The 23,175-nt window shown below is 41.0% G+C and overlaps 3 protein-coding genes across 4 annotated transcripts in view; 2 read left to right on the top strand and 1 right to left on the bottom strand.

Annotated features, from left to right (window-relative positions):
- LOC111664162 (uncharacterized) overlaps positions 1 to 6,023 on the top strand; it is a 7,951-nt gene extending 1,928 nt beyond the window's left edge. The window contains exons 2-4 of one of the 2 annotated variants that reach the window (XM_087177219.1): positions 1,484 to 2,611; positions 4,363 to 4,428; positions 4,737 to 6,023. In XM_087177219.1, coding sequence (XP_087033345.1) covers positions 1,484 to 2,611; positions 4,363 to 4,424 — 1,190 coding nt within the window. In that variant the 3' untranslated portion in view covers positions 4,425 to 4,428; positions 4,737 to 6,023. Of the gene's footprint in view, positions 1 to 1,480; positions 2,612 to 4,362; positions 4,429 to 4,736 lie in introns of both variants that reach the window. The other variant, XM_023418648.2, reaches the window with a different exon arrangement.
- Positions 6,024 to 6,724: 701 nt separating this feature from the next.
- Positions 6,725 to 11,690, bottom strand: LOC111664163 (2-iminobutanoate/2-iminopropanoate deaminase). Its single transcript, XM_023418649.2, has 6 exons — positions 11,525 to 11,690; positions 10,489 to 10,594; positions 10,224 to 10,278; positions 10,045 to 10,113; positions 7,298 to 7,353; positions 6,725 to 7,193 (listed from the first exon to the last, which is right to left on the bottom strand). The coding sequence occupies exons 1-6, from the start codon at positions 11,587 to 11,589 to the stop codon at positions 7,134 to 7,136; spliced, it is 411 nt and encodes a 136-aa protein (XP_023274417.1). The 5' UTR covers positions 11,590 to 11,690; the 3' UTR covers positions 6,725 to 7,133.
- A 236-nt stretch (positions 11,691 to 11,926) lies between these two features.
- pop1 (POP1 homolog, ribonuclease P/MRP subunit) lies at positions 11,927 to 22,511 on the top strand. Its single transcript, XM_023418678.2, has 16 exons — positions 11,927 to 12,030; positions 12,267 to 12,396; positions 14,019 to 14,159; positions 14,436 to 14,611; positions 14,737 to 14,997; positions 15,118 to 15,205; positions 15,416 to 15,594; positions 15,801 to 16,075; positions 16,202 to 16,295; positions 16,397 to 16,505; positions 16,605 to 16,724; positions 18,216 to 18,337; positions 18,454 to 18,645; positions 19,419 to 19,573; positions 20,211 to 20,441; positions 21,130 to 22,511. Exons 2-16 carry the CDS (start codon positions 12,270 to 12,272, stop codon positions 21,827 to 21,829), a joined length of 2,970 nt encoding a protein of 989 aa, XP_023274446.1. The 5' UTR covers positions 11,927 to 12,030; positions 12,267 to 12,269; the 3' UTR covers positions 21,830 to 22,511.
- The last annotated feature ends 664 nt before the right edge of the window (positions 22,512 to 23,175 follow it).

Below are 23,175 nucleotides of genomic sequence, written 5' to 3'. Positions count from 1 at the left end.
CCCCCCCCCTCTTGTGCTTCTGGCCAGCCATGCCACTGTTTTGACTGGGATCTCTGTCATCTTTGGCTGCTAAATCATGTTGACACACAAGTCATCCATGTCTGGGGACGCTGTCTCTGTCTCGACCCAAACACATTCAGACCTTTCAGCAGCAGCTCTGGCCCGGTGTTCAGACAACAGCTTTCTATTCTGTGAGACGTTTGGTTGGTTACAGGACAGGACACTGATGGAGAACATGTTGGAAATCTTTTAAAGACAGTCGAGAAACTTTACAAGGATTTAAAGGTTGTTTAAAACACCTTTACTTCAACATTGATACACTTTTAGCTCAAATGTGATATTGTATAAAATGTATTTCACTTTACCTAAATACTGTTCTGTTTTTGCGTGTTCTTCCACTGGCTCATTTTCATTGGAGTTGCCAGGCCGTCACATTCCCTTCCACCCATCACTCTCAGCTCCTTTTACTCGTTCTGACGGACAAATAAAATCAGGAAGCTGCAGCGTCCAAACTGTCCACCCAGTCAGCCAACTGAACCCTCTGGTTTGTCTCATTTGTGAACAATGTGCCCCCAGTTATCCGTAAAGTGATAATACACACCAAAAGCTTCTGTTAGGTTGTTGCGATTCTTGTAAGTGAGATGTGCGCTGACATTTGAGTTAAAGTATCCAAGCCCACTATTGTTCCTCATCTACTATAGTTTTTCCCAAAGCCTGTTCACGCGCTAACCTATAAGAACAGGCATCAGGGGACGTAAACAAAAGTACAGTGATCTCTACAAAGGCAGCAGAGACACGGTCACGTGTATTTTATTTCCTTAGAGAGTGACTGTCTTGTCCTCAGGGCTTTAACCAAACACAGGTTTCAATAAACCATATTTTCAGCCACGGAAATGAAAGGATGTTTTCCTCAGCACGCTCCCTCTGTGCCCCTTAATGCTTATTTCCTATCTCCTGCATGCCAGGTTGAGTCAATATTCATGGGTTAGGGGGTTAAAGTGATCCACATTGATAAATGATTGTCCATGTGCATATAAATTGCATTGTTTCTGTTTAATGAAATACTTCTTTTTATTAATGTATGATTTTAACAGCTTTTCAGGACATTTATTTTGAAATTAGTATAGAAATAAATGTATTTATTCAAGAAAGTAGTATACAGGAACATACATAACACCTTGTAATGTAGCACTTAGTTCTTGATAATTCAGCTGATGTTAAACTGATGAATTAATGACAAGTGTGGTCATTTGTTAATGAAACCATTCAGGTCAATAGACCAGTTCAAGGACTGACCCCGACCCCCCACCAAGTTTCCTATTAATTCAAATAAGTAAACTTCCTGAAGACCTTTTGTTGCTCAGTGTTGTCATGTGTTACAGATTAACAGGACATCAGCAGCTGAAAGGACTGATGGAGATTGATTAGTGTCACACGGTCATAAATCCTAATCAAGCTTTTGTTGTGCCTGTGTTGACAGCAGTCAGAAATGGTATCATCGCAGAAGATGCACAAACCATCGAGGACCAGATGCAGCTGCCTGTGCAGACTGCCTTACCAGATGATCTCCAACCAGGAGCTGATGATGAGACAGAGGCCGTGTTAGTGGCCCTGGAGGCCCAGGAGGATCTGGGCTCTGGAGAAGACCTTCTGGCGGCTCCTGAGCCGCAGCCAGAGCCTGCTGCCCCTGAAGAGGCAGCTCCAGAGGCTCCAGAGGCTCCCGCTGCTGCTCCGGCCGAAGTCTCTGCTGAACCCGAGGCTGCTGTGGAGGTGGTGGAGGCTCCGCCCCCTGTGGAGGAAGTCGCCCCTGTAGAAACTGTAGTAGCCGAGGCCACGTCTGAAGTCGAAGCCGTCGCTGAGGCTACAGAAGAGGCCCCTGTTGTTGAAGTTGTTGCAGCGGTGCAGGCAGAGGCCCCTGCTGTTGTTGAGGAGGTCACTGCTGTGCCAGCTGAGGTCTCACCTGAAGTTGCCCCCCCTGCTGTTGAACCTGTTATATCTGAGCCAGCAGAGGCCCCAGTGGTTGTGGAAGAGGCAGTAAGTGTGGCCGCTGAGGCCCCTGCAGAAGTGGCTGCTCCTGTGGAGGCAGAGGCTCCAGAGACTGCTTCAGCAACACCAGCTGAATCCTCAGAAGCAGAACCAGCGCCAAGTGAGGCTGTGGCACCAGCTGAAGCTGTAGTACCAGATGAGGTTTCAGCACCAAGTGAATCCTCAGCACCCGTAGAGGCTGCAGAGCCTTTAATAGATACTCAGATTGCTGCAGCAACTATTCCAGAGATGCCCGCATTATCTTCAGGCACAGTTGAGGCAAACACTGAGACTCAGCCTGCTGCTGAAGAGGCCACAGAACCTCCTGCAGCCCCCACTGACGCCGGCCCACCAGCAGAGACACAAGCTGAATCTGCTGCTGCCGAGCCGGTCCAGATGGCAGAGGCTACAGCATCCACTCCGGCCGCTTCAGAGACCCCTGCAGAAGTAGCCCCAGAAGCAACACCAGCAACTGTGACCTCAGAGCCTGTGGTGGACAATACAGCCCCAGCTGAGGCTCCTGTGGTTGAGCCCACCTCAGCACCAGCCCCTGCTGCTGACCCAGCCCCTGACCCCTCACCCAAAGGTATGAAACACCTCAAGATTACGCTCTGTCATATCAGATCATAGATTTTACATGGCTTCTTGTGGCAGGTTCAGATAAAGAAACAGCTCATAGCCCCGTTTTCACTTGATCCTCCGACAGCAAATATTGAAAAGTACAAAGATTCCAAGAACACAATCTATATTTAGAAGTGTAGTCAGCCATTTAAAGCTGTTCATCTTTCTTCATAGTCTACACATGACAGTGGACAAACTGCAATGCTATTAAGTCAGAGTAAAACTATTAATGAATGGTGACAATAGGATTCCAGTGGACGACAGCTGCCATTGTTCTGTATGTCTTGAGGGAGTTTATAAGTCAGTAATCTACTTAATTAAACACAGAATGGTTTCCCCGACAACGAAGTGTCACAGCCCATATTAACGTGCTTGTTAAAGCATGAATGACAAACTCTGACAGTTTTTGGGTGGAGGTCAAACTGTGCAGCTGAAATATTTGGGAAATCTATGCAAACATGCGTTAGGCACTGAGCATGTGCAAACAAGCAGAAAGAGGTGAGAGGGGAGGAAAAAGAGAAAAGGTGAGCAAAGACAGACTCAGTGAAACATAAGAAGATCCTGTTCACTTCTAGGTAAACAGTTAGTAGTCCTTCACATGTGCAAACAGCTGATCCATCTTCATATATAGCCGAAGTAAGAAAGAGTTTTACAACCTCACCCCCTCAAAGGTGCTGCCATTGGTAACTAAGCAGATATCCAACACATACATAATTAGCAACTCCAAACTCTCAGTAAATCATTCAGCTGTCTTTATTCTAAACAATCCCTCTTGGGGTCGGTTGGGGCAGGATGAACTGGACATTGTTGGGCCTATGAGGCTGAACTGATAACGTAGTGTGAGGTGCAGAAAGCAGCCATACACACTGTGGGTAGCTTGCTTGAGTGTGTTGATTATAGCAGGAACATATTGTCAGCACAACAGCTCCAGTCACGCAACACTCACTCATTGTGCTCTATTGTGAGCTGCCTACAGAATGATCAGGCTCTGCAACTTCTAATTACAAGATATAATTAAAATACAATTCAGGCCTGACTGGATTTCAATGATCAGGCAAAATTTGGAAGTAAAAATAATTCAGCTGATTGTTCTGCAAGATTCTGACCTATTTTATCATCTGCATTTATTATATTTCCTTTATAACTTTTCTTTGTTGGGGAAGAAAACTCTGCTCAATGAAATGCTACTATTTTCACATTTTTTAAAGAGCATGTTAACTCACTAAATGTACCTCCAGTGGTGCAGCACTGGATCTCAGTTCAGCCTGCACCCCACTCTTGACTGTCAGAGAACATGTTGTACTTTTAGGGCAGAGACGCCCCTCCAGGCAGCACGTGTGGAATACTGGTCCGGTGTGAAGAGACCTTGCGTAACTTTTATGAGAGTTTCTCTCTGGAGGCTATGCAATGTGCACGCTAGACCAATTAACATACAGCAAAGTGTGTGTATATGTGTGTGTGTGTGTGTGAGTGTTGAGAAGGCAGGTCAATCACTAGTAAACCAGTTCAGCAGAAGCAGATGTGGTTAAGGAGGAATGCTAGCTCCTCACTTCTCTCTCCTCTGTGGGCTGTTGTGACAGCACCCTATGTCTTCCTTTTGATGATGGTGACGTCGTACGTCCAGCGAGCTCGTCGTGCCCTCAGCATGAAAGATGAGAATGTGGCTTGTGTTGAATGAAAATCTTACGTATTGATTTCCTCTCACTGTGTGTGCAGTGGTGTCTGCAACAGAAGCCTCTCAGGATACAGAGAGCAGCAAAACCAAAAAGGAGGACTGAGGTGGTAAGAGCACAACCACAAACCACACGAAATCCAGTGCAAACACTGTGGGATCAGACTCACTCACTTACTGTTGGAGGGGAGCCACTGCATGCATTACAACCCAGTAGAACTTTGTGTACCGTATAATACACAGTATATATATTTTTTGTTAAAACTGGGTGCATAGAGTACACAAATAATGTCAATTATTTGATATTTGCTAAGCCTGACATCACATGGAATTCCTATTTGAATATGAATAATAATAAGATCTGTATGTCAGATGTCTCAAGACTGTCTGTTTTTCCTCTTCTCTTATTCTCTTTCAGGTGGAAGAAATCTAGCAACATAATGAAAACTCCTAAAACTACAAATGCAACGTGTACTGGAAGAAAAACATGACAAAGTGACCAAACAAACACTATATTTACAGAATTGTCTCATCAGCTCTCACCAAACCAAATTACACCAGATACATTAATATGCAAGGTGCCTTAATATCTTGTCTTGTAAGAGAGATCAGGATTTTTCCTATATTTGTAAATATAAACCTTTTACGATGAGTTTTCCTACTGAGACCGTGAAGTGCCTGGAGCCACATGTGGGCTTCTGTATGCAACGTGCTATGAAAACACTTAGGACGGGTTACATGAGACAAGAAGGTGCAATACTCTGTGAAATCTGTGAACTCTCGCTTTAGAGATTGTTAACTCATCAGTGACTAGAGTGGCAGTGTGTTGAAGTGTAGAGAACGATGCTTACAGGAAATCCTTGACTATTAAAAGTAGCTGCTTCTGAGGAATACAAGCCAAACACAACTGTGAATACAACTATGCAAAGAGATGGAAGTGACACCAAACTGTATAAGAACACCTATATGAAACTCACTTTAAAAACAATTCACAGATTTAATTTTTAATACAATTTTATGAAATGCATATTCTGCCGTAAATCCAGACTTTGATTGGTTATTACACATTATTTAATTGCTGCCTTGGGTTCATTGGTTCACTTAATCAAAAGGAATGACAGTACTAAGTGTTGAGTGAACAGTGTAATACTGATAAACACTACTGTAAGTTAAATCCATGCATTCTTAAAAAAAAAACTTTTTTTGATATTACTTTATTGGTTTACATTGAAAAATCATGAGTAAGATGTGGGTTGTGTAAGTGACATCATTGCCAGGTAGTACTGATAGTACTGATTTGTCATCTAGCTGTTTCATGAAGCCATGTTTTTGCAGTTGTACTATACCTGGTAGATGTTCATTAGTTCTCTTCCTGGAAATTAGGGAATTTCCAACTACAACTAAATGCAACATGAGGCCGGGCAATATTGGTTTTGCCTTGAGTGAATTACATACATGTGCAGTGCAGTAAGAGATAGTCCTAGTGGATGTGATATTTAAATTGTTATTGATTCTACATGCTGAGTTAAGAGGAGTCAAGGTCTTAGAAAATGATTTAATTGCATAAGATGTGAATGGGAACAAAAATCTGTTTTGATGTCTGATGTCCTTTTTTTCCATCTGTTTCTTTCTCTGTAATATATTCATCCTCTGTTCTATGATTCTGCTAATCTTTTAGTGTACAGAATAAAGTTTTACTCACTAATACACGTGCCCCTTCTTAATTGAAATGGGACTGTGTTTTATTGTTTGCAATACATGGTTTATACTTAAAGGAACAACACAAACAGACAGTTACAGTACAGGACTGACCTTTAAAGAGTTGTGTTTTTCATCATATCTTCTCTAGATCCACAACTTGTTAAGGTGAAATATTAACAGAACTGATAGATTCATTTTTAGAACAATTTCAGTTGAACAACTACATGTCTGACTACATGTCAGCGAGATGAGACTACTGGGAAAGTAGTCAGGGCAATTCAAGTAGTGATGATATTATGTGCACATTACATGCCCAGGCTCGACTCCGTCATTTAAAATGAATTAATACTTTGCATAAAAGCTCAGCTTCCCCTTTTTACTTTCCTTTTTTTTTTTTTAAACAAACGGATGAAATAATGTCTCTGATGAACTCCATATGCTCCCACTGAATGTTAAACAGGATTAGAACAATGGTTACAGAAGGATTTCTGTAATCTATAATCTATTTTAAACCATGTTGGGACATATCCCACACCGTACTCATGTATAAATAGTTTTCCATCCTGTGAAAATCTCTAATATATAAGAACTAATATAAAGACCAAACACCAACTGAGGAAAATGAAAAAAAATATCACAAAGTGAATTTCCAGTGGTGATCAACAAGTGGTTTCATTGTAATGAAGGGCACAAATCACCATTAAAGTAGATTAAAAACATTTATTATTGAGTTATATTTGATCATCAACTGGCATAGTGAGAGAGGTCATAGTCATGACAACACAGGTTGGTAGAGTAATATTACACAATTACAAGCTTACTTACTTTTCAGCTATTGTAAGAGAAATATGAGCAGTATTGTGTCCAAACATGTCTTATCAATGTTAATGATACAGGAGACAGCGCTCTGAGCCGGACTGCTGTTGGTCTCCACAGTGACCCTCGACATATTTGTGACAGTGCCAGAGCCCTTGATGCACAAAAGATGATACAGCTATAATAAAAATAATTAGTAACATGTTTAATCAATTCTTGCTTGGTCTACAAAACAAGGCTCATGTGTTTTTCAGTGATAGTGGGTTTTCCAGTTTTTATTCTTTGATAGATGGTCTTGTTAGGAAACATCGGTCAGAGGGCCCAAAACTGCAACTGCTTCGATCTCAACCAGTCCTCCCTACAAAGAGAAACAGAGAGAGGACACGGCTTTCAGTTTGGTTAAATCCACCGACAGAACCAATGGAAAAGAGAAAAAAAAAAAAGTCATCAAAGAATACATACTCTGGGAAGAGCGGCAACCTGGTAGGCAGCTCTGGCCGGGTAGTTAGTGCTGAAGACTAGAGAGAGCAGCAGATTAAATGTCATCAAGTTACAACAGACAATTTTAAACACGTTGACATTAAGTGAAACATGAGGCTGGATCTTAGTCTTTCATTAGCCAGCCAGTCAGTGTCGCCCACCTCTGATTGGAGGGGATCATCAGCAACATGTTAATATGAATCTCACACAGTGGATGAAAAAGCACAGGTGAAACTAAAAAACACTGATTAGAGGCTCCCAGTCAGTCTGCTCAGGCAATCATTAGTCTGATTAGTTACACCTGTGCGTTTTCCCTCACCACACGGCACCATGTCTGCTGGGCTTTTCTAACTGAACACATCCAGTTTATGAAGTCTTAAGTTATTGTTGTTCTAAATAGATACTGTATAGTATAGTATAGTATAGTATAGTATAGTATAGTATAGTAATACTGTAGCAGGTGGGTCTTTATTTAAATCCTCTTGTGTGTTATGTGTAAGTGTGAAACTATGTGTTTTTTAGGCAACATTAACAGCATGGGTGAACAGACAAGCAAAAACATAACTGCTTTTTTTCTGTGAAATTTCCTATTAGTGCAAACCAGAAGTATCCACTGATTTCTCTGCAAACACAGTCTAATAGTCACAGTCAGCTAATACTATGTAACAAATATAAAATAAATACTGTATACAATTGGGTAGCTAACTCGACTTTCACGCCTGATACACCCACACAGGTGTTTTCACTTATATCATTTGATTAGTCCTCGTCAGTGGACGGGGAAGGCGTGAACAGACGACGCCTGATCGGAATGTCGCTGATCCTTTTATTAGCTTTGCAGAACCTGCTGGGGTGGAGAGAATTCACTGCTTTGTTATTCTTATTGGTAAATAAAGTTTGGTGAGCTTGTGTAATTCCAGCATAGCTCCACCCAGCATCAACCTGAAGTGAAAACACCTGTGTGGGTGCAGAGAAAAAAAAATAGGGGAATATAACTTTATGATTTTTTCTGCAAAAATTTTCCAGCTGGAAACACAGTTTGACTCATCACCACTCAAAACAGCACACAACTGTGTCACCAGTCAAATGCCGGTAGATTATGAGCTTTAGCAACAGGTGTGTGCTAGAAAAGTACTAAAGCACAAATTACAAAAACACTATCACTGGACCTGAGGCCTGTACTACAAAGCAACTTCACCATACTCAGCACATCTTTTCATTAACTGGCTTCACTAAATCTAACATTTGCCATCCTCGATAACCTGTATCACAAAGCTGGTTATAAACCGGCTCAGTTAACTCTGGGTTTTTGTGTGTGACTACGAGCGCGTTCATGAGAAAGAGGCAGAGTTGTTCATTACAACCAACACTGTCAGAATAAAGTACTTATAATATGATATGAGAAGAAACAGTGACACCTACAGACACATTTGGTTATAGTAACATCCAAAAGTGATATTCAATAAGGAGAAACATAAACATCATGATCACAACTAGAATTGAAAAGAAACACTAGAAATAATTTCCAATTAATAAAGTCAGCCTGAGGATATACTGTAAAATAAGTAAAATTATTATGAATTTTCTTGTTGGGTGAGTATTTTTGCTCTTTAGTCTGATGATGAACAAACTATTATGAACATGTGATGCAGATAAAAAAGTAATATTTATAATATAATAATAATAGTTATTATGTAGTTATTTAGTGTGATAAACTCTCCCTCCCTTTGTTAGAAGCTCTGTGTTAAAACCAGAGTGGACACACGCAAGGTCTGAAACAGCAATATGATTCGACTGCTCTAGAAAAATATCTGTTGCTCTTTATTACTTGAAACTTTATTGTAAACTCTTTTGTTGCTGTCAGGATCCTATAGGAATGATTACTTAATTTTTCCAGTTATCTGATTGGTCAGTATTTGGGCTGTTGACAGTGTTTGATCTGATCCGCTGAACGCAACCTGCTCCGGATCAGGTAGGATTCAGCATAAGTTACCATGGCGATGTACCCCGGTAAAAAGTGAACCACCGTCATAACCCTGAAAACCAGGGTTTAAACCTTAAGTTAACTTTCTAATCACAAATGCTGTTTCCTAGTACATTCCTCAGGGTCTTTTGTGAGGGCCAAGCAATACAACACTACTTAAAAATGCACTGAGAAGAATCTGGTGCATTTGGGGCAATATCATATTCTTTCTTAATCCACTGGTGGCAGCAGCTCAGGTTTCAGGAGTGACTCAGCACATTTCAGCAAACTGATGACATCTTGATCACCTTCACCTATTTATTAAAATGTGGTTCATACTTCTAAGCTCACTATCTGGATAAAGAAAACAAATCAAGGATGACAATTATCTGAAAGATGTATCCTGAAAAATATAGTGCTTATAAATAGATTTATTTGTTTTCTACAGAGAAACTTAAAGTCTCTGTCATCATAGATAAGCACCCAGAGAAAAAAAAAAAAAGTGAATAATCCTTCCCATTATGTATAATAATATGTCCAGTATGTACAAAGGCAATGACCAGCAGGGTCTGTGTGCATAAATTGATCATGAATAGATTGTGCTGACACCCAGTGGCAAAAACTAGACTGCACAATTCAAGTGATGCACCTTTGCTCAGAGAGTTACATGAAGGTCTGTTGCGATACGTTTTTGATCATGACAGATGAGCATGGTCAAAAACCGCAAAGAGAAAATCATAATATTAAGTAAATCAATCAAACTTACACTGCTTGTAGACATCGTTGACATTAGTGAAGTCATTCATGTCAGCTAAGAGCACTGTGGTTTTGACAACTGCAGGACACAATGACAAAATGATTAGATGTGCAATAAAAGATGTCAAGCGATCTTCTTAGTGATCTGTTCAAAATGTAAAACTTTTCAGATACTAAAGTTTTTCTCACCATTCTCATAACCGCAGCCAGCAGCTTTCAGGATTTCACCCATGTTTACAAGAGCCTGGGGAGACAGTTTTTAATTAATATCAGGTGCTACGCTGTTAAATTCTAATGATACACTGCATTTATTCAGATTGTAGCATCATCTGAATGGATAAGATAGGTAAAACTTAACCTAACTTAATGATAAGAATAAAGTGAAGCAACACACAATTGCATAACATAATAATATGTTGGACAGTTGCTCCTGGTTGGTTGTGTGAGGGGTCACCTGTTTGGTCTGAGCCTGAACGCCACCTTCCACCAACTGTCCACTGGCAGGATCCATCCCCAGCTGTCCTGAGATGTACATTGTCCGATCTACCACCACTGCTTGGCTGGAGACACACAAACGAGAACAGTTATCTCCATTAGACTGAAGGCTGGATTCAAATAGTTTTGTCAAGTTTCTGAATATACCAACAGGTGCAGAAAATTTGTTTGAGAAATACTATTTGTATTTAACTTTGAATTGTATTCTCTGTGCCTATACCTGCATTTGCTTTTATGTTTTGTCAACTCCCGCAGTTCATTAAGTAAATGATGAATATGTCACATACTGTCAGCGAGTGTTCACACAGAAGCTGACCAAACCTTATAATGCATTGTCATAATAACTTGATAATTCAATTCAATTCAATTCAATTCAATTCAATTCAATAAACTTTATTTGTCCCCGGGGGGCAATTTAAAAGGCACATAGTGTAGACATTAAATAAAAACAGAGATACACTACAAAGAACAACTCGTGCAAGACAACTGTACACATTAAGAAAAAAGTAAGGAAGTGGTGCAAAACAAATACTATAGGCTTACTATATGTAACTGTAATGAGAAGGACAGAAACAAGACAACATGGAAAAATACCATCACTAGTGCATATACATTCTGTACACCTGTGTAAGGAGGAAACTGTACTGGGAAATGATTAGATGCAAAACTATGACCGTAGTTTGCTGTTAATCTTAATAGTTTATCCTTTCAATAGTTTATAAACTCTAAAGTGCAATCCAAAAACCTGTACTTTGACCCTTAAAGCACATCTGAGTGACCACTGCTCCACCTCCGGCCACAAACACTGAGCAGAACAATGACCTCTCCGGTGCAATGAAACACAACTGTGTGATCACGTTGAGAAAAAGATCAATAGTCATTACTGTTTCAACGTTTTAACACCGATCTTTGCTTTTAACATGTTACTTTGTTTGCTACTTTGTCCGTTATGTACCATCTGTAACTTGACAATCAGAGGTTTCAGCTGCTCTCACCTGTACGGGCCGATAGCAGCAGGAGCTTTCGTTGTGCTGACAATCCTCCTGATTAATGAAGCCATTTTTCTGAGAATAAATCAAGTCAAGTGAATGAAACAAGCGCTGTAGCTGTGTAACTGTAAAGCTGCGTGGAGAAGAAAGCAGAGCACCGAGGAAGTAAGAACGTCAGAGCTGCTTTACCGTAAATTACATTTTAGACGCGCGAAAATGTTTTCTTATTTTACATTTTAGTAGTAGTCCACGTATACAGACAAATTTTATACGCAAATATAAAATAAACAAATGACAAAAATAGAACATAACCTCAATAGACAGTATGTTGAGATTAGTCTATTTTTTTTGTTGCGCCGATACACTATAAATCCCATGAACACATCATACCCGGAAGCAAACATGCGTCAACCAGCGTGAGGGAAACTCACATGGTAGTGAACTGTTAATAGAGAGAGGGCATACATTTGGACCAAAGCTTCTGACATACCGTCACACCCGGGAATGTAAAGGTGAACATACGCAATGTAGCTATTCTGCATTTAATTTTAATACATGTTTTATTTGTGTTGTCGTCAGTTAAACAAAGAGCTGAACTTTACGTGGAGTAACGTAACGTGGCTAGCTAGCTGACGTTAGCAGTATTCATAGTGACAAGTCATGTAGCTGCTTGGAGTGCCAGCTTTGCGTTTAGCAAACAGCGATTATGTCAGCTAGCGTCACAAACTTGTCTTCTCGTTTCCCGTAGAAAATGTCTGCTGCTAAAGTGAAGATGCGGGAGAAGAAGATGAGGAACCAGCCCACTAGTGTGCAGTATCCTTCTACTCCCCTGAGTGTGGAGAGCAGCACACAGAACGGAGGAGACACTCCGGTCACTGGTACTTCTCTGTTTATATGTCATGTCATGTCATTATCTCTGGTTTCTGCTCTTGTGATGCAGTATGTGCCCTTCTCACTACATCTCACTCTACAACACTGGGGCTGTGGGTCGAAAAGACAAAAAATAATCTCCTTTCCTAGCCATTCATCCTTGACCACGATGGAAAACGTCATGAGGTCAAGTAAAGATGTAAAGGAGAATTCATAAGGACTTAGGGAAAGACAATCTTAACTTTATTAAGTTAATTTTTTTTATAACACATGGAGGATAATTACTCCTTTCCTAACCACAAAAACAAAGCAAACAGAATTGAAATGTTGAAATAAGATGACTTTAAAGGAATATACAAATAGAGAAAGCTAGGCCGTAAAATAATGATTGAACAGAAATAAGGAACTGAGCAAGAGTTCAGAGTATATTATATTCAGACATGTATTTAGTTTCATAACATAGATGCTTTTGACATTTCTATATGATTAAATAGAGAAAATTAATTTTTAGTGCTTTAGTTAAATTACATTTATCTAAAGACAATAGCATTTTGTTATGATGATGATATCGTTAACTAGAAATTCAATATATTTGTTCTTCATGATGACTCCTAACTGGATTTGTAAGAGAAGAGATCTACATTTATGGATTTGGGCTTCAGTCAATCAGACAAGGATTTACATCAGTTCTGGATTGTGTCACAAACATAAAACTGTTTCTCTGTTGTTTTACATTAATGTGGGTCTGCCAAGGTGAAACTACAATGAGCAATGGGCAAAGAATTGTGGGACAGGCATTTCTCCTTTCCTTTCATAAAGGAAGGTCCAGTGTTTCCTATGCTAAAGGAGACAAGATAGGAAGCATTGAAGCTCCTTTCCTTATCATTTAGAGTAATATTCCCAGATACTTCTGGGTCATTTCACTTAGTTAGGAACCTTCCTAAGCAGAAAATACTTTTCCACTGCAACCCTTGCCTCCTCTGGCTGCTGCGTGGTCAGCAGATTTCAGTCCGCATCCGGCCCGTCACACTGTTTATCACTGACTGTGCATGTCTCTGTGATTTAATCAAATGTATCAGAGGGTTGTTAAAGGTTCAGGGTTACAGAGGACACACAGTCCATGTCAGCTCCAAGGCTACTGTCCTTCAACTATCCAAACCTCCCCGTGGAGGCCGGGCAAGCAAGAGTTTATCTAAAGGGGAAACAATACACCACATTCAGGGTTGGATTAACTCCTGGGGGCCCTTGGGCAAAAATAAACTGCAGGTCGTTTGGTAGTGCAGTATTACCATGCTGTAATACTACCCTATCCAGGTTTATTGAGTGCTAGTTCCCTAGAAATAATTTAACTGAGCACATATTTATTTAGCAATGTGCAAAGAGGAACATTAAAAAGCTACTCTTAAAGACAGGGCCACATGATTATGGAAATATACAGTGCAAATATACAGGCACCAACTTACTATTTTTCTTATCAAACATTTTTTAAATCATTAAACCACAAAGTAATTGCCATAAAGATCACCACCCCTGATGGTTTGGAGCCCCAGGGCAGTTGTTTATTATGCCCGGGTGGTAATCCAGCCTTGGACACATTCTCATCTCTAATGACAAAATGATTTTCACAAAGGTGGAGACGTTGGTCATGGTCCATCTGACACCCATCCATCTACAGAGAGGCAGAAGAGCTCTCACCACCAGAGCGGATGGGTCCGTGGACACCAGAAAGATGGAGGAAGCTACGCCAAAGAAATGCCCAAGTACATCACTGGTAAAGACATTGTCCTGCTTCTACAAGTTCACACTGGCCTGTATCATGAGGTGTTTTTGGTAGAGGGATTGCCCAATGAACAATTCTTTCATGTGGTGCAGTTTTACTGTTTTTTTTCTGTTTGTCAAATAAACATGATGTTTAGTTCAACTGAGGATGTTAAAAGTCATAAAATGGTAGAAACTAATCTTGAAAATGCTTAGAAACTGCAAATACAGTGTCACAGTCAGATGAGATGAATGACCACCGTTCTCTCCTGCTACCTTCCCTACCCAGCTGGTGGTTTTGCAAGAGCCAGGGCAGCAGAGGTGAGCGCCATGTTGAAAGCCGTCAAAAAGACAACAGGCAGCTGCCATGTGTTTGCAGCGCTGCCCAAACACATGAGGAGACGGGCCATGAGCCACAACACCAAGCGGCTCCCTCACAGACTGAGAGAAGTGGCCAACAGAATGGTAACGTTCAAGACATGTTTATGTTTAGCATCTCACTTAACACTTTATGTCTCTTGTTTCACATACAAACTCTCCTTCTCTGCCCTCACATATTCATTGACATCTCTGTTCCCTTCCTCCCCTAGCGGCAGAAGAGCCTCCAGGCTGGCTCAAAGAAGAAGAAGGAACAGGCAAAGAACAAGAGCCGTAAGGCCCGCCGCCGGCATGGAAACCTGCTGCTGGAGTTCAACCGACGTCAGAGGAAGAACGTATGGCTGGAGACGCACATTTGGCACGCCAAGCGCTTCCACATGGTTAAAAAGTGGGGCTACTGCCTCGGGGACAGACCTACATACAAATGTTACCGGCCCTGCTACAGAGCCATGAGCACCCACTGTTTGTTGCAGGTGAGCACACAGCCTAGGAATGTTTTTCGTGCCTCATTTACTTCACAAGTTTAGGATTGTATTTAAGTGGATTTCAGCACCAGTGAAATCAGCTTAAATCTTCTGGTTCTGTCCCCTCAGGATCTTTCATACTATTGCTGCATAGAGCTACAGGGAGAGGAAGACAAGCTGCTGGCTGCTCTGTCACAACTGACCAGCAAGGAAACTGGTAAGTATATTCCCTAACCCAATAACAAGTACATAGGTTTGATTTTGATTTCTGATTTTCAGATAGCATTTTTAACTTTCACAGTAACTGTTTTAACTTGTTTGAGTCTTAAAAGATTCACACAGTCTTACTCAAACTTCTCATTGCACGTATTCAGACTAGTTTAGTTTCAGTAGTCAGGAAAATATGCATGTTGGTTTGTGTTTTCAGGTCCTACATTTGCTGCAGCACTCTGTATATCAGGGCGAAGACAGGGCAGCGTGGTGATCTACAGAGCGGGATGTTACCCCTCGCAGCCCCTGGGCCCTGTCACCTTTCTCTGGAGACCCCGTACACAGGGCTCAAGTCACAGACAGCTGTGGATCTGGGCTCATCCCACTATTAAACAGGTATGAGGAGTTTTAAAGGTCAAAATGGGTGTTGTTGATTAATGCAGAACTATACATTATTGAAATTAAAACATCAGCATTTAGTATTCTGACAAAACATATGTAAATTAATTTTGCGGTGAAAGTTTGAATTTTAGTTGATATGAGTTAATAGAGAGACAGGGTCTGCAAACGTTTTAAATCCAGTTACTGTATCCTCCCTCCAGGATCTTCTCCCTGAATTACAAAGAGTGTGCCAGTGTTGTGAAGCTGTAGTTCCTCCAGTTGTGCCTGTGGTAACGCCTGCAGAGGTTGCTCCCACCCCAGAACCAGAACTTAAACCTCAAAAGACACATGGGGCCATACAAATCCCCCGGACCAAGAGAAAGCGGAACTGTAAGGATGCCAGTGGACCTCCTGCCAAGAAGATCCTGGGAGATGGTAGCAGATCTCCCACCACCCCGGTCACATGGAGGTCCAGCTCAACTGGAATAGTTATAAAGTCAGTGTAGTTTACAGGCTTGATTCAGGCAAACTGAGTAAACATGTGGTTTGAAAATTTCCAGTGCAAATGCTGGTGATTGTTTTATTTTGCAGTGTTTGTATTTCACCTGTGAATCTGTTGCAGTGATCTCACAATGGAGATTGTACGCTATCGCCTGATTGGACCACAGTCCCACTCTGTTCTGGCTGAAACTTTGGAAGCTGCTACAGCATGTGAGGTAAGGTTCAAAGTGTTGTAAACATGAAAAGCAAAGAGCCTGTGAGATGTATTTGCATTTCACACCAAATAACTGTGTATTTCTTTCTTCTCTTTTTTAAGGAAATGAATAAATCCCAGCCATCCCCGCTTTGGTGGCCTGAGCACTGCAAAGATGAGAGCAAGATGAAACTGCATCAACAACAAGCTGATATCTTTCACATACTGAAAGGTTTATTGATAATTCTCAACGTAAATTAAAATACTGTTATTATGTTATTTTGTTGTGGTACGCGCGTTTATCTAACAATCAATGTTATAATTCATCCAGACATCTATTCGACTGGAGAGCTCCCCTCGGGCGCAGTGCTGGGTCTGGCTGTAGATGACCCCAGGCTGACTTTACCAACAAAGAAGGTTAAAGCTTTGCCCTGTGTAAAGCAGGCACAAGGTAAAATCTGACCTGCCGAACACACAGAGGAGTGGGCAGTTTGTGAACAGATACAGAAGATTAAAGGGGCATGAAAACCACAGATTCAATCATTTTTATGATCTCATATTCATATATTTCCTAATGTGGACTTGTATGTCATACAGTGTGCAGATGGACAGGATATTCTTTTTCATACAGTATGTGCCAGCAGAAACATGACCATTGAAAAAGACATATGCATTGTTAAGCACAGAATCAGTCTGTTGTGTCTGGTCCTGAGGTTGTTTCAGTGAGTACACATCTGGTTCTGTGCTCCTGGGGGCCTCTGCCTGGCCATGCAGATGTTCCAGGTTCGAATCCTGGCAGGACCCTGTACTCCAAACACACCCTCAGTGACCAACAACAGCTGATTCACTGACTATGAGGAGATGCATCAAAGATAGAGAGGGTTGATTTCAACCAGTGTCTTTATTTTGCTAGTTTTCATAATAATCAGTTCTAGTGATAATAGTTTGCAGATTTTTATTTCATAATAAAACTGGGCCAAAGAAAATCCTGTCAAACCCATAATGAAAGAAAATTACATTTCAGTGATAATAACAGAGGCAGTATTGTCTATTGCCATGTGTCACTGCTCACATACACCCTTGTTTACTTTGCTGGTTGTTAGTCCTTTACTGTGTTCACATTGTAATATCGGTGCAGGGAGGAGGAACAGGATTTAATCGCTTCCCTTGAAAGCGCCCTCAGTATTCACAAGGACCTTGATCAGCATCTACAGCCATAACGAGGCTAATAAGGCCCAGGCTTAAAATAACCAAGATTATTCTTCAAGTCATGTCATAGTGACATTTAATCACAAGATACTGTTTTAAACCAATGCTCTGTCTCGTCCTCAGTTTTTCTGTGGATTAGAACAGAAGGTGACACTAGTTCTGTGAGAGATATTCGCAGTACCACAGATCTGCTCACTGGCTGACATACACCAGGACTTAATAACTTTTTAACTTTCCCTCTGCCCAAATGGCTTTGCAAACTCATTAGCCAGTAGGGCTTTATCCAGGTCTTGGAGGCCTGTTCCAAGAAGGAGGTTACTGAGTTATCTGGTTAAATTTAATCCGTTATGTTTTTTTTTATTTTTTATTAGTAAAACCTGTAACAGGTCATTTCAAGGAGTTGCAATATTATATCAAAAAATAGAATTATAATATCAAATATATTTATTGTCCTCATACTATTCCTTCTTTGTAATTGTAATGATTTGTAATGTCATATTTAGTATTAATTGTGAAATTCAATATGTATCTGAAAGCTCTATTCTTTATGCTCTATTCTGTATTGTATTTAGCACATTCTTGTTTCCACAGCTGAATGAGTTTTATTAATCAGTGATCAGGTCATTTAGGTTTTGGTTTATAAATCAGATGTAGAGAGCTTCATATGTCACAGAGGCTGGTGATGCTGGTTATACAGGAGCGTGCCATGTGTTTGTGCTGTGTGTCTCTTCAGAGGTGGACGAGGAGAAGAGGAGGGAGCTGATGCTGCGAGGAGTACCAGAACACTGCTGTCAGAGCTTCCTGTGGGAGCAGTCTGTACGGGACAATGTCACTGATAACAAGATATCAGAGCAGGTATCTTTCCATATCTTTCTTACTACCTGAAATGTCATACAGTCATTTTCAGCAATCGTTATTGACATGTATTAGATGTAAGTGTAACCTCTAGCAATTTCTGTGTGTGGCCACAGGAGCTGAACCGTATGAGGAGCGACGTGCTGGTGCCGGGCTCCAGGCTGAGCCCCACTCCCCTGCAGGGACGAGTCCCCATCCTGCTGGTTCACCAGCCTGGCAAGCAGGTGGGACATGAGATGAGCTCCTGGGGTGCTGGATGGGACCTGCTGCTTCCTAAAGGCTGGGGCATGGCCTTCTGGATCCCACTGGTAGGTGGTGTTTTTATTTGTTTCTGCCAGGATGTAGCAGTTTTGGAACAATTTTGTTTTCCCTACAGCAGTAATAAATGTGATTTAACTTGGATTAAAACACTGTTGAAATATCCATGCCATTCTCATAAGCTGCTGTCTATCTTACAGTCTTATGTAGTGTTGAAACAGGACCTTTTCACATATTCTAATACTAAGCTGTTGTAGACAAGATATATTGGTTCTATAATAACAGGCAGAGTGATAAGGCCAACTTGTTTTACTGGAAAAGGTGATGGTTGTCTGCACACTGGAATTTGCAACCTGTCAAAAAATGCAATGATGCTACATCAATGAAAAGTTGCATGAATAATTTTTGAGGAGGTTTTAAATTTCAGTGTGCAGATGAGATTTTATTTTATTTTTTCTTTGGATGTGCATACTATCAAAATTCTTGTTTGATATATTGTCCAGGACATGTCTTCCAAATGTTGAAACAAGTCAAATGAAGATATGAGTAACGTGGATTTTATTAAAACCAAAAATGTGTATGTTTCCAATTCCCTTTTGTAGAGTTTTGTTAGAGCGTGGAAGTCAGTATGGAAAGCTCTGAACGTTGTTTTCATTACTTGGAAGCCTTGTTCATGTTTTGGAGCAGTTCCATTTTGTTTGGACAAACACTGTGAAAATGTTAACTGTACCTTGAAATTTAAAGGTGGACTGGAAGCCCCCAGGTTTGCTTTATTTGTCAAGTTGCCTAAAATCCAATGTTTACTTATTTCGCCCTCTGCCAGGTGTACAGAGGAGTCCGCATCGGTGGGCTGAATATGAGTCTAAAACACTCTCAGAATAAAGGAGCCCCCAACTTCCCCCATGATTACCCAGACTGCCCTGCAGGCATCGATTTTCAGGAGGAGCAGGAGGCCGAGCTCCTGGACAAGTTCAAAAGGTCAGATAAAGACTGAAGCTGAGCACAGGAACCAATATAGTAATGTTGTGTATGATGGGAAACATGTTAAGAGCTGTATTCATTGTACTGCCAAACCTTTGGTTTTATCTTGTAATATTATTCTGGCATACAACTAGAAAGTCAGCCTGCTGATAGAAAACAGAATCTTAATTACTTGCCCAGAATATAAAAGTCTATTTCACCGATGGACAAGTTTCAACGGTATATTTTAATTAACCATTAGCAAACTTTAAATTACCCATTAAACTGCAAAGAGCATGTAAACACAAAGTAAGATGATGATGACGACGCTCTGTTGGATAGATGCGTCGTCAGGGTCTGTTACTGTGTGACTGTACAATCATCTGCATGGAAAAGATAATATTTATGAGCCTGCAGTTAAGTAAGTGGTGAGATTGTTAGTGGATTAGAAGTTTTGATAGAGGGAAGCACTCCTCAGCTCTGACCCCAGTTAATTTCCATTATGCAGATCTTTCCCACCATGCAGATGAGATGGTAATAAGGCTGCGTGCTGCTTATCCCCTACTACCCACCGCTCAGCAGTGATTGGTTGCATAAATTGGCAGGGTTGCCCCAACAGTTTGACAAGGGTTTGACCTTTCGACCTCTCCTGTAGGCGTCCGCCCGCCAAAAGGACCAATTACATTAAACATGGCTGTCTGGCTCCATTCCGTTGCCCATGGCAACAGCTGGCTGAGGAGTGGGAGCTTATCGCGAGGGAAGGAGGAGAGGAGCAGAAAAGAGACAGCCAGACCCAAACCACAACCGACGCTGACACAGTTATGGAGGAGGCGATGACATCACATACCGCTGTAACAAAGCCTCAGAGCCGCTTCACCGTGCTCAGGTGAATGTTTTGTTTTACTTCTTTAATAATCTTATTTATGATTTATACTGAAGATTTATTCTTTTTGTTTTTATCCTCCTCTTTCACTTATTGTGAAAATAAACTAATCAGTGTTGACTCAAAACACACACACCCACTGCAGGCGAAGCTGCGGTTCCTTCAGACACTAAACATGCTGCACATCTAAATCACAGCTCTAACAATATTAATACAGTTGACTTTTAAAGGTCTCTTGAGCAGAAACGGGCAGTGTTTTTGCAGCTTTGGACTCATGTCATCACTTACTTCTTTTTTTTTTTTTTTAAAGAGACCTCAGTGCAGCGTTTGACAAGCTTGATGCATGGCACTTCTCCAGTCTACCTCCCTTTCATCATAATGTCCCTGATGAGAATCCCCAAAGTACATCCAGCCTTAAATTGCTGCAATACATCACATAGATTAGTAGAGGGGAAGAGTTGCATCTGTTCTCATAAAGCCATCACCCAAGCTTTGAGTAAGACTGACTTTATGAGAAAAAAATTGGATTGATTTTCACTGTCCATCGGCTGCCTTTTTGTTTTCAGCATTAGGAATTTAAAAATGTTTTATGTCTCTCGGGACACCTAATGGGGCCAATGAGAATGCAACTATTCCTTTGACTGTTAATCAATTGTAATAAATGGATATTGTTTGTTTCTTTGCTCTCTAGGAGCAGAAAGTCTCTGAGGCTGCTCTCTGGTTGGTGCAGACCCACGACATCTAAAGGTCAGAGGCCAAGCCGTGCTGGGGAGGTGCCCCCTCTCGACTCCTCAGCGATGACGTCGTTTCTCACAGAGCACGGGATGAGTCTGGTGTGGGTGCGTCTGTCGCTGCTGTCAAAGGGCAAACCGGAGCTCCATGCCATGGTGTTTGTGCCAAGCACAGAGGACCTGAAGCTGCTGAGCAACAAGTCTGACAGCAGTGGCCCCCAGGAGCTTGCACACAAAAACCACTTTAAAAGCAGAATGAAACGCAGAAAGAAGGGCTCCAAGAAAACGGCTACATCCTCCTTGTCCTCTGATAAGACCGAGGGTAAAGGGTCAGACCTCCCCTCTGCCTCTGAACCAAATCTCACCACGTCTTCTGAAGACCCCAAATCATTCTCTGAGTCATCCACAGACCTGATCCTTGGGCTGTGGCCAGATCCTCTGCCGAGCATCACCTCTCACTGCTCCCGAGTGACTCTAGGCTGGGTTACTCAGGGTGACTTCTCCCTGTCTGCAGGCTGTGGGGAGGCTCTGGGGTTTGTCAGCGTTGCTGGTCTCGTCAACACCCTCCTCAACCAGCCGAAAGAACACAGAGGAATATTGCTGTTGCGCAACCCCACCTCCCTGCATTATCGCTTTGCTAAAATCAACATTGAGGTCTGATTGAAACATCTGATCCTCTGCAGAACTTGATTTACAAAAAGCAATGATTTCTGCATTAATGGAGAAACATAAACACAACCATTTTTGTCCTGCAGAGGCCTAAGGTTATAAATTGCATGATGGTTCATTAACTAATCTCACAGAATCTCTGTGCCTTCATAATTGCTTTCATGTATTGTGCCATAATCCAGTGTTGGCTGATGACTTAATGGCATGCATGTGGAATGATTACAAGCTACCAGGTGCCAGTGTTGAAAAGAGAATTTTTAGTTGTGTATATTTCACTCTGGGGAAGAGTCATCCTCATTGTTTCAGTTGAATAAGTTTGGTTGTTTTTGGATATTTGTTTTTATACCAGTTCCTTTATCAGATTAATGAAAGAGAGGGAAAGGGATCAGTTGAGTACACGATTGAATGAAAAGCTTTGTTTCAGTTAGAAAGATTAGTTCAGCCTTTTATCAACTGGGTTTCCAAAAGGTATTAATTTATGGTTTATTGTACATCCTTTAATATCCAGACTTAACGGTGCCGAGAGTATTTATGTTGGTGGCATCCTATTGTTTTAAAAAGTCAAATTAATGGGTTTGAATTTCAGAAACGTGTCAGTTTCTATTTGAAAATGCCACAGCACTGAAAAGGTTTTGTTCAAACGTAAAGCAATAAAATACTGCACTTCACAGAATATGCCATGCACGTGTAATTACTGTCACCTTCACCTGCGTAAAAACAGCACATGTACTAATTTAACCTCCACACAGTAAAGTCTGGCCCCTTTAAAAGTAAATGCATGAAACAACTGATACTTTAATGTTCATTCTTTTTATAGGTGCACTGGCGTGAACAGTGGTTTTCCACACATCCCATAATGTGTAGGTGGCAGATAAGAGTTTTGTTGCTTGGCAACACTAAAGTTTGGTAGCAGTTGAATTGAGTATGTAGTCTGAGGTTTATTTGAGGTAAGGATGGGCGGCCAGGCCCTGCATTAGTGCTTTTTAGACCAGTTATATTAGAATATCTTGGAAAGGGATTTCAGAATGACGTGTGCTCAAGTGCTTCACTCACAAATTAAAACCAGAGACATAAATGTGAGCAATTTTAACTGATGAGCCATGAAAGACTGTTTATATAACTAATGCTGTAATGCTTTTCTCTTTGTCATTTCAAATGTACTCAGATTAACACATAACCTACCAAGTCATCTGGTCATCTTTGAGCTTCCTTCACCATTAGAGGGCAGTAGTGCACTTATTTTGCTCTATGACAGGAAACTTATCACACAGACCAATTTATTCAGATGGTTAACATAATTCATATGTTTTATTGGGAGGCATTTGTCACAGTGGCCT

This window comes from Seriola lalandi, unplaced genomic scaffold (assembly GCF_002814215.2).
Source record: "Seriola lalandi dorsalis isolate HSWRI2012SDOR001 ecotype SW California unplaced genomic scaffold, Sedor1 jcf7180002054583, whole genome shotgun sequence".
NCBI lineage: Eukaryota > Metazoa > Chordata > Actinopteri > Carangiformes > Carangidae > Seriola > Seriola lalandi.
The sequence above is the reverse complement of the archived record's forward strand: the minus strand, read 5'-3'. Positions and strand labels throughout refer to the sequence as shown.

What these genes read in the sequence shown, in the direction of transcription:
- LOC111664163 (XM_023418649.2), bottom strand. Translation starts at nt 11,589, where the DNA reads ATGGCTTCATTAATCAGGAGGATTGTCAGCACAACGAAAGCTCCTGCT. An exon ending in TTCAGGCTCAGACCAAACAG is followed by an intron (nt 10,279 to 10,488) that starts GTGACCCCTCAC and finishes CTGTCTCCCCAG; the next exon opens with GCTCTTGTAAACATGGGTGA. An exon ending in TGGCTGCGGTTATGAGAATG is followed by an intron (nt 10,114 to 10,223) that starts GTGAGAAAAACT and finishes TGTGTCCTGCAG; the next exon opens with TTGTCAAAACCACAGTGCTC.
- pop1 (XM_023418678.2), top strand. Translation starts at nt 12,270, where the DNA reads ATGTCTGCTGCTAAAGTGAAGATGCGGGAGAAGAAGATGAGGAACCAG. An exon ending in CTCCTGGACAAGTTCAAAAG is followed by an intron (nt 19,574 to 20,210) that starts GTCAGATAAAGA and finishes CCTCTCCTGTAG; the next exon opens with GCGTCCGCCCGCCAAAAGGA. An exon ending in AGCCGCTTCACCGTGCTCAG is followed by an intron (nt 20,442 to 21,129) that starts GTGAATGTTTTG and finishes TTTGCTCTCTAG; the next exon opens with GAGCAGAAAGTCTCTGAGGC.